General features: G+C 38.6%; 1 protein-coding gene across 4 annotated transcripts in view; it reads right to left on the reverse strand.

Moving 5' to 3' along the window:
- Window positions 1-4,972: 4,972 nt before the first annotated feature.
- The window catches only part of PLSCR4 (phospholipid scramblase 4), a 43,407-nt gene continuing 35,533 nt past the window's right edge, over window positions 4,973-12,846 (reverse strand). For all 4 annotated transcript variants that reach the window (XM_061167811.1, XM_061167812.1, XM_061167813.1 and 1 more), the window contains 2 exons: window positions 9,594-9,752; window positions 4,973-7,091 (listed from right to left, as the gene is read on the reverse strand). In XM_061167811.1, coding sequence (XP_061023794.1) covers window positions 7,035-7,091; window positions 9,594-9,752 — 216 coding nt within the window. In that variant the 3' untranslated portion in view covers window positions 4,973-7,034. The remainder of the gene's footprint in view (window positions 7,092-9,593; window positions 9,753-12,846) is intronic.

Consider the following 12,846-nt stretch of genomic DNA (forward strand, 5'->3'; position numbering starts at 1 on the left):
AACTTAGACAGCATATCAAAAAGCAGAGGCATTACTTTGCCAACAAAATTCCATCTAGTCAAGGCTATAGTTTTTCCAGTGGTCATGTATAGATGTGAGAGTTGGACTATAAAGAAAGCTGAGCACTGAAGAATTGATGCTTTTGATCTGTGGTGTTGGAGAAGACTCTTGAGAGTCCCTTGGACTGCAAGGAGATTCAGCCAGTCCATCTTAAAGGAGATCAGTCCTGGGTGTTCATTGGAAGGACTGATGCTGAAGCTGAAGCTCCAACACTTTGGCCACCTGATGCGAAGAGCTGATTCATTGGAAAAGACCCTGATGCTGGGAAAGATTGAACGCAGGAGGAGAAGTGGACAACAGAAGATGAGATGGATGGATGGCATCACCGATTCAATGGACATGAGTTTGGGTAAAATCTGGGAGCTGGTGATGGACAGGGAGGCCTGGTGTGCTACGGTCCATGGGGTCCCAAAGAGTCGGACACGACTGAGCAACTGAACTGAACTGAACTGTGTAGAGCAAGTCTATCGGTGCCATTTTCCAATAGTATTTGCTCACTTCATGTCTCTGTGTCATATTTTAGGGTGACTTTTCAATACATCAAACTTTTTCATCACTGTTATATTTTGTACAGTAATCTGTGATCAGTGATGTCTAATGTTACTACAACTTGCTAAAGACTCAAATGACAGCATTTTTTAGCACTAAACTATTTTAAAATTATTTATTTTTTTAGACATAAATGTTATTTCACTCTTAACAGACTACAGTATAGTATTTACATAACTTTTATGTGTACTGAGAAACAAACAAAAAAAAATTGTGTGAATCACTTAATTGCAATATTTGCTTTATTGTGTTGGTTTGGAGCTGAACCTGCAGTACCTGCCAGGTATGTCTGTAGACTCAGTGTGGTGATCATATTGTAGTGTTTACAATTAATGAATAATTATGCTACATATCTGACACCAGTATAATATTATGTGTCAATTATACATAAATAAGTGCTTTTAAGACAACAAAATGTTTGTTGAGCATCTTAAATGCATCACTGTCCTAGGCTCTATATTTACTGTAATAAACCATCAACTCCTACTTTGTTTGATAAAAATTTGTCAAATTGATCATTTCAGTTATATTTACCATGTATTCAGTTTGCCAACACACTGTAAAACTCATCTTATTCATCTCCAGCAGTGACAAGAAGTTTACCTGAGCATATGACACAACCAGCCAGCCTGAACTATCTGAGGAAATGGGACAGAAATATATCACCCAACACTTGAGATCATGCTAGTGACATGGTCTCTATTGAATGTTCCAACATCCCATTGAACACATGTCCACACTGGTCCTGCTTAAAAATCTGTCTCACACACTAGCTTGTGAGCTAATAATTGTGTCCTTTTCACATTTGTGCTTCCTTCTGACTCACAAGTATCCCAGTGTCTGAATGGAGTAGATGTTTAATAAAGTAATGATTGATAGAGTGAAATAGTAGAGAGCATGTTAAAACTTTTTACTGGCTACTCTTGATGAAGGTGAAAGAGGAGAGTGAAAAAGTTGGCTTAAAGCTCAACATTCAGAAAACTAAGATCATGGCATCCAGTCCCATCACTTCATGGCAGATAGATGGGGAAACAGTGGAAACAGTAGCTGACTTTATTTTTCTGGGCTTCAAAATCATTGCAGATGGTGATTGCAGCCATGAAATTAAAAGACACTTACTCCTTGGAAGGAAACTTATGACCAACCTAGATAGCATATTAAAAAGCAGAGACATTACTTTGTCAACAAAGGTCCATCTAGTCAAGGCTATGGTTTTTCCAGTAGTCATGTATGGATGTGAGAGTTGGACTATAAAGAAAGTTGACATTGAAGAATTGATGCTTTTGAACTGTAGTGTTGGAGAAGACTCTTAAGAGTCCCTTGGACTGCAAGGAGATCCAACCAGTCCATCCTAAAGGAGATCAGTCCTGGGTGTTCATTGGTAGGAATGATTTTGAAGCTGAAACTCCAATACTTTGACCACCTGATGTGAAGAGCTGACTCATTGGAAAAGACCCTGATGCTGGGGAAGATTGAGGGCAGGAGGAGAAGGGTAGGACAGAGGATGAGATGGCTGGATGGCATCACTGACTCAATGGACATGAGTTTGAGTAAACTCCGGGAGTTGGTGATGGACAGGGAGGCCTGGCATGCTGCGGTTCATGGGGTCCCAAAGAGTCAGACACAACAGTGACTGAACTGAACTGATAACAAATACTGGACTTCCCTGGTGGTTCAGTGGTAAAGAATCTGCCTGCCAACACAGAAGATGTTGGTTCAATCCCTGGGTCAGAAAGATCCCCTAGAGAAGGAAATAGCAACCCTCTCTAGTATTCTTGCTTGGGAAATCCCATGCACAGAGGGGTCTGGCAGGCCCCATGGAGAAAAGACTTGGACACAACTTAGTGACTAAAGAACACCACCATAACAATTGCGAAAATATATCCACTGACTTTATTGTCATTCAATAGGCAGAGGTGAACGTCTACTGAATGGATTCCTACCAGGTGCTATTACGTGTAATCATGTAGCACACTATGTTGCCTCACTCTGACTACATTTGGAATGTGTTATTTTGTTTTTCTCTCTTCTGGGTTTGTTTTACAATTTAGGAGACCTTGAGGCTAATGAGAAATGCACTGTGATGGTCAACCAACTTAAGGTAATAGATCCATTTTAAATAGTAGATATTTCTAGCCAAAAATCTGAACTTGGTATTCGTTTATTAAATCCAGGCCTATAGCTTTCCCAAACTTTCATCTTTCAATATAAATTACATTAAACCTTGAATACTGGGAGGAGAAAGGACTGAAAAGTAGCCAGCAGTCCCATCAGAGGCAGGATGCCATTCCCTGGAATCACTGCTTACTCTACACTTGAGCTTAATTTAGCATCTAGTTGGTTGGAAAATTCAACTAGTAAATTAGTCCAGTAGCCATATTTTTGGTAACATTTCTGGGAAATCTGTCATTAAGGAAAAAATGTCTTAAATGACAGTTACAATTTCTAGCAGATTTTCTACATGATATACTGGCATTGAAATCATACTTAAAATTTAAATGTGTCTTAAATAAGCAGAATTGAAATAAGTACTCATAAATAGCTTGGTTATATCTAGAAAGCTAGTTACTCCTATGAAGTCTGAAGTCTTATCTGAGTATTATTCAACTCAAATATGGATGAGATGCAAGGTATGATCCAACCTGAGGCAAATTGCTCTCCAGCTGTTAACCTGTGAAATCAAACAACATATGCTTCCAAAATACAATGGTAGGGCAGGCATAGGATAAACATTTCCAATCCCAAAGGGTAGAACAGAGAATAATAAAGGACAGGTCCCAAGTACATCCAAGATAGAAGAGCACAAACAACATTAAACCTTAAGGCTCAAGAATAATCTCCTTTGACTCAATGCTCTGTCTTCTAGACCCATTGGGATGGCAGTATCACCCCTGCGCTCCACAGGAAGGCCTGTAGCCACTCCCTGCCTGGGCTCCATGGTTCTCTGGGTCTGGGGTCCTTGGTCCATGACTCTTCCAGATGGCCCGATCCTCTGAAATCTAGGTGGAGGCAGCCATGCCTCTCCCTCCCCCTCTGCCAGGCTTGTGCCAGTGGAGACAGGTCAAATGGTCATCACCAAAGTTTGCTGTCTGTGCTCTCTGGAAGGGCAACCCCTGAGACTTGTGCTGCACTGCAGGCTAGTGAGCTGGCCAAAAAAGTTCATTGATTTTCCATGGTATAAGAAAACTCAAACGAACTTTTTGGCCAACCCAACACCAGAGCGTGTCTTCGGTGTCGGGGTGTGGCACCAGACTACAGAGACCAGAGCCCTACCTGTGAGGTGGCACCCAATAGCTGGCACCAAGGTCCCAAAGGTGCTGGCGGGCCCTTCTTTGAACCACTCTGCTCCCCAGGCCCTTGCACTCAGGGACTGTGATGGGAGTGGCAGCTTGGTTCTCTCTGAATTCCTTTTGGGGATCATTCTTCATTGTCTTGGAGAGTAGTACCTGGCTTCCAATCAGATCCATACTAAGCTCCTTCTCAGTCACTTGGCCACACCCTCAGTGGTCTCAGTTTTTGCAAGATGGATAGGCTGAGGATTTTCCTAATCTTAAATTCTGCTTCCTTGTGGCTTAACAATCTCATCTTTAAGTCCAGTCTCTCAGTTTGAATTTTACTGTCAGCAGTCAGGAAGAGCCAAGTTGCAGTTCAACATTTTGCTTAGAAATTGTTTCAGCTCGGTATTCTGTTTCACCACTTGCAAGTTCTACCTTTCACCAAAGACTAAACAGAAACACAATTCACCAAAGTTTTGTTTGTTTGTTTGTTTGCTACTTTACAGTAAGGATTGAATCTCTTCTAGTTTTCAATAATCAGTTCCTCATTTCCATCTTGGTCTTTATTGTCCATATTTCTACCAACATCCTATTCATGGTTAGATAGGTATTCTCTGAGAAGATTAAGGTGTTTTCTACAGTGTTCCTCTTTCTGAGCTCTCATCAGAATCATCTTTAAAATTCTGTTCATGGCAACCTATGTTTTTTTCAGTATGCACTTCAAAATTCTAGCCTCTATTCCTCACCCAATACCACATTTTTACATATTTGTTATGCACCATTGTCACTTCTCAGTACCAATTTGTTTCTTAGTCTGTTTGGGCTGCTATTACATAAATACTGTAGACTGAGTGGCTTAAACAATGCATTGATTTCTGATGGCTCTGAAGGGTGGGATGTTCAAGATCAAGGTTGGCAGATTACAAGGGCACTAATCCCATTCATGAGGGCTTCACCTGCATGACCTTTCACCTCCTGAAGCCTCCACTCCAAACACCATCACACTTGGGTAACCCATAAATTTTGTTGAGGGAGGATACAAACAGTCTATTGCAAAGACTCAATCACAAGTCAAAAATAAAACAGTATTTCACTATAAACCATATTATATTTATTTAGAAGCCAAAAACAATATGATGAAACATGAAAACACACACATTTCAGAAAACAGCTTGTTGTGTTCATCAGTCTGATCAATTTTGCACAATGAAATATTGTGTATTTTTATATATTTCTTATTTTTATATAAGAAATATAAAAGTTATAATATAAACTGTAGCATAAAAACATAAGAAACAATATTATTTTAAAGAAGGAAATTGTAAGAGACGTGTTACTACTGCAAAAACTTTAAATAGAAATTTTAAATGCCATGCTAAAAGTAATTTTTTCCTAGTATTATGCATCAGGCCTTAGAATGTAGGGATGTAGCAAATAAAAATGAAAAGTTTATATAGTAAACTTTCTGAATACTATTGTCTCACTTGTTATATCAAATGTCATACATCATTATAAGAAAGAATATATCCATCTATTTAAGACTACAAGTACCTTTCCAAATAAAATTATTATCTTAGAAAGCAACAGATTTTACTTTTTTTTTTTTAGAAAGCTAACAGTAGCATATAAAAATGAACATTGCAAGAAACTGGGTAAAACAACATTTATCATGAAAACATGAATATAATTTAAAAATGAGGCATCTTTCTTTCACGTCAATACAAACTTCAATAGGAAATTCAATGGGCAAAGGCTTTCATCTCATACTTAAGCACATTCAGTCTTGCTTCTTTTAATAAGCAGCAGCAGAACACATTCCATTCTATATACTTGTTGTGTTGAAAGAACACAGTTCATGTCCAAATAGGAAACTAAAGTGCAGTAGAGGCAAGCTGATTCATCAGAGTGTGTTCACTAAGTGTGCTTTTAGCTAATACAAATAAGTATAATTTTTACATTTACTATGTTAGTCTAAATAACCTTTACTGATAAGCTATAGATCCCAGAGAAGTAGCATGTTTGCTCTTTTATCATTTTCTTTTCCTAGATACAGATTTATCTATCATTTAAATAAAAAACAGCAAAGTAATATTACACAGTATCTGTTTTTGCAGTTTTTGCATTTACAAAATGCTACAGAGAATGTCACATTTCAAAATTTAAAAGTGAAACTCCTACTCTTGCAATTTGAACAGCCTGGTTTGAATCAGGGATCTTCTTTTAAGAGAAAAAAAAAATCATCTCTTCTGTGTCATATCAAATGAGATACAAAAGTTTAACAGGCAGTCCTAGAGATTTGACCAAACTTATTTTATATGTAAGTCATCTATAGCCAAGAGAGGTTAAATGTATCAAATGAAAGCTTCTCATAAGGGCACTGATGTCTCTAAATTGCTCAGAGATCCAGATTGGTCATGGCCCTGGTCACCTCTTTTCCTGATTGTCTGACCCTATCTTCATAGGGAGACAGCTCCTGATTGTGTATGCTAGTAAATGAAACATGGTAAATATAACTTTATGATATAAAAAACATGTTTTATTTTGTAATAAAATAAAAATTTCCATGGAAATTTTCATAAGTTTGCAAAACAAATTTCTGATACATTTGCACAAGTAAAATTTTTCTTGTGCAATAAAACATATTTCTATCTGCCTTCCTTTTTGTTTTTAATAATGAAGTGTATCATTCTTTTCACCTGGAATCTAACTTGTCTTCAGCAACTGGACATGATGGAGAGGAAAGGGTTAGAGATAGAGCCTATATGACTCTATCTCAACAAAGATTGCCCTTAAAAGTCTATTATTTTACTCTCAATTAGTGTAAGAGCTTTGGGATTCATTTCCTCTTATCTCATGTTTAAAGTGTTTCAACGTTCACCATATATATATATATATATTCACTTGGTTAATGAGTCATAGCTTTTTCATGGCAAACTCCATGTCTACCAAGTAGACAGATAAGCAACTGAAACACGTTTAGATGTGTTCTTCCACTTACACTCTCAGCCTACCTGTCAATGCTAACATCCAACAACATTAATCTTCAAGAGCAGATAAATATATTTGTGAATAGTTGAGGGCTGACTATGAGCCCAGGCAACTTTTCTAAATTTTTCTTTAATTAATCACCATTGCTGATGTGCGGTTCCATCAATCATGATGAATGTTTGAATGTTGTGGTGGAGAGCTTTCAAAATACATGAAGTCCTGAAATTAGAAAAATAATTATAGGTGTAATAAATATCAAATTAGATAGATGAATAATTATATAAATAAAACAGTGCATAAGTAATTAAGTGCAATGCATAAAATGTTACTCTTTATAACTTAACAGGTAATCTTCTCATTCTAGGTAAGAATAAATCATGAAATCGTTAGTGAAATCTTTATGAAGAGAACCTAATAAGAAGAACAGTAATTGCAAATTTGAAACTGTGGAAAGTAAATAAACTTTCCACTTGGGGTACCAATTAACTAAATTTTCATTGTTGAAATGAGGAAAAACTTGATAATCTATATTAAACATGTTTTTTTTTCCATTTATTTTTATTAGTTGGAGGCTAATTACTTTACAATATTGTAGTGGTTTTTGCCATACATTGACATGAATCAGCCATGGATTTACATGTATTCCCATCCCGATCCCCCCTCCCACCTCCCTCTCCACCTGATCCCTCTGGGTCTTCCCAGTGCACCAGCCCCGAGCACTTGTCTCATGCATCCAACCTAGGCTGGTGATCTGTTTCACCCTAGATAATACACATGTTTCGATGCTGTTCTCTCTAAACATCCCACCCTCGCCTTCTCCCGCAGAGTCCAAAAGTCTGTTCTGTACATCTGTGTCTCTTTTTCTGTTTTGCATATAGGGTTATCATTACCATCTTTCTAAATTCCATATATATGCGTTAGTATACTGTATTGGTCTTTATCTTTCTGGCTTACTTCACTCTGTATAATGGGCTCCAGTTTCATCCATCTCATTAGAACTGATTCAAATGAATTCTTTTTAATGGCTGAGGAATATTCCATAGTGTATATGTACCACAGCTTCCTTATCGATTTGTCTGCTGATGGGCATCTAGGTTGCTTCCATGTCCTGGCTATTATAAACAGTGCTGCGATGAACATTGGGGTGCACGTGTCTCTTTCAGATCTGCTCTCCTCAGTGTGTATGCCCAGGAGTGGGATTGCTGGGTCATATGGCAGTTCTATTGTCAGTTTTTTAAGAAATCTCCACACTATTCTCCATAGCGGCTGTACTAGTTTGCATTCCCACCAACAGTGTAAGAGGGTTCCCTTTTCTCCACACCCTCTCCAGCATTTATTGCTTGTAGACTTTTGGATAGCAGCCATCCTGACTGGCGTGTAATGGTACCTCATGGTGGTTTTGATTTGCATTTCTCTGATAATGAGTGATATATAGATCAATGGAACAGAATAGAAAGCCCAGAGATAAATCCACGAACCTATGGACACCTTATCTTCGACAAAGGAGGCAAGGATATACAATGGAAAAAAGACAACCTCTTTAACAAGTGGTGCTGGGAAAACTGGTCAACCACTTGTAAAAGAGTGAAACTAGAACACTTTCTAACACCATACACAAAAATAAACTCAAAATGGATTACAGATCTAAATGTAAGACCAGAAACTATAAAACTCCTAGAGGAGAACAAAGGAAAAACACTTTCTGACATAAATCACAGCAGGATCCTCTATGACCCACCTCCCAGAATATTGGAAATAAAAGCAAAAATAAACAAATGGGACCTAATGGAACTTAAAAGCTTTAGCACAACAAAGGAAACTATAAGCAAGGTGAAAAGACACCCCCAGATTGGGAAAAAATAATAGCAAACAAAGCAATAGGCAAAGGATTAATTTCAAAAATATACAAGCAACTCCTGCAGCTCAATTCCAGAAAAATAAATGACCCAGTCAAAAAATGGGCCAAAGAACTAAACAGACATTTCTCCAAAGAAGACATACAGATGGCTAACAAACACATGAAAAGATGCTCAACATCACTCATTATCAGAGAAATGCAAATTAAACATGTTTTAAAAAGGATTAAACAAGTTAAATATATCAATTGCAATATGTTAAACAGATATTTTAAGGTAAATGCTACCAATTTTATTTCTATGCTTTACTTAATAATATTAGCCATTAATCAGATAGAAATACAGCAAAGGAATTGTACCTAATAAATATAGGATGGTACAACACCAAGGAGTATATTGACAAAGAGGTAATAGGTGAAGAGAAAGAACATAAGCTTTAGACTTATTTTATTTCACTAAGAAATCAAAGGACAGGCATCTTTAAGTAGTGAGAATAATAAGTAACATGCAGTGATGACAATCACATTGAGTGGATGCTTAGTATCTTTCAAGCATGGTCCTGGCTCCTTTACTAATATAATAGCTAATATTTATAATCCTGCAAAATACATATATATATATATATGTGTGTGTGTGTGTGTGTGTGTGTGTATACACATACATATTCCATTTCCATTTTACAAATGAGGAAACTGAGGTTTGCAAGTGTTAAACACTTTGCAAGACATATAACTCACAAAGAGTCGGACACGACTTAGCGACCGAACAAGACATAATCAGTAAGTGGCAGAGTCAGTTTCAAACCTTATTGCCTTTCATCATAAAGAATAATTCTCTCAGAATAGCTCAACAGCAAAAGGCTTACAATGAGGAAGCAAGCTCCAAAAATCATGGCTTTCATGGTCACATCCAGGTCTAATGGGAAGTGAATTTCAAAGTGGTCAGCATCGCTCATTGCTGATAACACACCATTCCACTTCCGAGTGATACTGCCAATAATGGAAACACCATCCAGGGACAGGATCTAGAAAGACAAGAATATGACTTCAGGATGATTAAAAGGTGTTAAAACATATGCTTTATTCTCCTGTTTATAAGCAGTTCACCCTGAGGTCGCTTTCACTACTTTTCAGTACAAGCATAGGGCAGGAAATGAATATAGTAATAATAAAATTTCAAATAGGGAATTATGGCCAGGAAGAGTTAAGTGCCCTGGAACTGGTTAACAACCGAGCAGGGGAATATCTTACAATTCTCAGGCCTCATGTTCTTTCTTCATCCTCCACTGAGTTATTAGGAAAGCCTTTCAGTGGAGGTATGATTTAAACTGATTTTGAAATTCTTTCCCTAAAGTAAAGGGTGGGAATTACAGATTGGGAGGGAGTCTCTCCACTGGAGGGAAACAAGCTAACAAAAGTAAGATGGTCTGTACTTCACAAAATCCATGTCATCATTCAGACTTCTATGGGTCCTGGGCTCTTCTTTTTCTTTTTTCTAGTATTTATTTATTTGGGGCTTCCCTGGTGGCTCAGATGGCAAAGAATCTCCCCACCTTGCAGGAGACCCAGGTTTGATCCCTGGGTAAGGAAGAGCCCCTGGAGGAGGGAACGGCAATTCACTCCAGCATTCTTGCTTACAGAATTCCTTGAACAGAAGAGCCTGGCGGGCTACAATCCAAGGTGGTCTGCTTTACTGCACTTCACAGAATCCATGCAATCACTCAGGCTTCTGTGGGCGCTGTGTTCTTTAAAATATTTATTCACTTATTTAGCTGCATCGGGTCTCAGTTGTGGCACATGGGACCTTTTGCTGCGGCGCACGGACTCTAGTTGTAGCCCATGGGCTCAGCAGTTGTGGCGCAAGGGCTGAGTTGCTCTGTAGCATGTGGATCTTAGTTCCCTGGCCAGGGATCAAACTCTAAGGCCCTGCAATGCAAGGCAGATTCTATTACTCAGATTCCAGGAAAGTCCTAGTCCTGTCTCAGAATCTCAAAGGGCTTCAGCTTCTAAAAGGGAGATTCTGGCACGTGTCACAAGGAAAACACACAAATATCACTTTTTGTTAATTCAGTTCAGTCTCTCAGTCGTGTCTGACTCTCTGTGACCCCATGAATCGCATCACGCCAGGCCTCCTTGTCCATTACAAACTCCCGGAGTTTACTCAAACTCATGCCCATCGGTGATGCCATCCAGTCATCTCATCCTCTGTCATCCCCTTCTCCTCCTGTCCCAAGTCCCTCCCAGCATCAGGGTCTTTTCCAATGAGTCAACTCTTCATATCAGGTGGCCAAAGTACTGGATTTTCAGCTTCAACATCAGTCTTTCCAGTGAACACCCAGGAATGATCTCCTTTAGGATGGACTGGTTGGATCTCCTTGCAGTCCAAGGGACTCTCAAGAGTCTTCTCCAACACCACAGTTCAAAAGCATCGATTTTTCGGCACTAAGCTTTCTTCACAGTCCAACTCTCACATCCATACATGACCACTGGAAAAACCATAGCCTTGACCAGATGGACCTTTGTTGGCAAAGCAATGTCTCTGCTTTTTAATATGCTATCTAGGGTGGTCATAATTTTCCTTCCAAGGAGTAAGCGTCTTTTAATTTCATGGCTGCAGTCACCATCTGCAGTGATTTTGGAGCCCAAAAAAATAAAGTCTGACACTGTTTCCACTGTCTCCCCACCTATTTCCCATGAGGTGATGGGACCAGATGCCATGATCTTAGTTTTCTGAATGTTAAGCTTTAAGCCAACTTTTTCACTCTCCTCTTTCACTTTCATCAAGAGACTTTTTAGTTCCTCTTCACTTTCTGCCAGAAGGGTGGTGTCATCTGCATATCTGAGGTTATTGATATTTCTCCCAGCAATCTTGATTCCAGCTTGTGCTTCTTCCAGCCCAGCGTTTCTCATGATGTACTCTGCATATAAATTAAATAAGCAGGGTGACAACATACAGCCTTGACATACTCCTTTTCCTACTTGAACCAGTCTGTTGTTCCATGTCCAGTTCTAACTGTTGCTTCCTGACCTGCATACAGGTATCTCAAGAGGCAGGCCAGGTGGTCTGGTATTCCCATCTCTTTCAGAATTTTCCACAGTTTACTGTGATCCACACAGTCGAAGGCTTTGGTGTAGTCAATAAAGCAGAAATAGATGTTTTTCTGGAACTCTCTTGCTTTTTCGATGATTCAGCGGATATTGGCAATTTGATCTCTGGTTCCTTTGCCTTTTCTAAAACCAGCTTTGAACATCTGAAAGTTCTCAGTTCACATATTGCTGAAGCCTGGCTTGGAGAATTTTGAGCAATTTTGGTAATTAGAATGATCCAAACATCCTGCCCTCAAAATCTGGCTTATCTTCATTTTCTACCTATCTACAATGGTCTTTTAATAAATAAGTAATGGTTGACAATACACTTATGTAAAACAAGAACTAAGGGAAGTTTATTGGGTGTCATAGAAAATATTTGAATGAGCAATTTTAGATTATGAGTCTTGTTGAATTCCAAAGCATTAGGAAGAATGCTTTAAGGAGCCCAGGAATCTCCTTTGTCAGAACTGTAGGGTACTAAGATATCATTCGACTCCCTTAGGGCTTAGCTGGTAAAGAATCTACCTGCAATGCAGGAGACTTGGGTTCAATTTCTGGCTTGGGAAGATCCCCTGGAGAAGGGAAAGGCTACCCACTCCAGTATTCTGGCCTGGAGAATTCCAAGTTATGAGCACTGTATTGTGTTTTCAGGATGCAGCAGGCTTCTTTCTTCCACAACCTCAGGGATGCTCTATTTGTTCTGTGATATGTGGGGCCTCTTCATTACTCAGGACCTATATTCTGATTGGAAATCCTTGGTAAAATGGTTAGTGAAAAACATCCAAGAATAAAATGAATGCATTAGGTCAGCCTATTTACTCTCAGGTTGAATATTTTAAATGGTTTCTTCTTATTTTCATCCAATATGGAAATCATAAAAAATACTTGCGGAAAGCATTAAGCAATCCCCTAAAAATAATTTGAAAACTTCTTGATGTCAACCTGTTAGTTAACTCTTTCCTCACATTATTCATTCACTCACATAAAAAAATCATCTAAAGCCAGATCATTCTGGGGCCTGTTAGTACT

The sequence above is a fragment of the Dama dama genome, chromosome 19, assembly GCF_033118175.1.
Source record: "Dama dama isolate Ldn47 chromosome 19, ASM3311817v1, whole genome shotgun sequence".
NCBI classification, from domain to species: domain Eukaryota; kingdom Metazoa; phylum Chordata; class Mammalia; order Artiodactyla; family Cervidae; genus Dama; species Dama dama.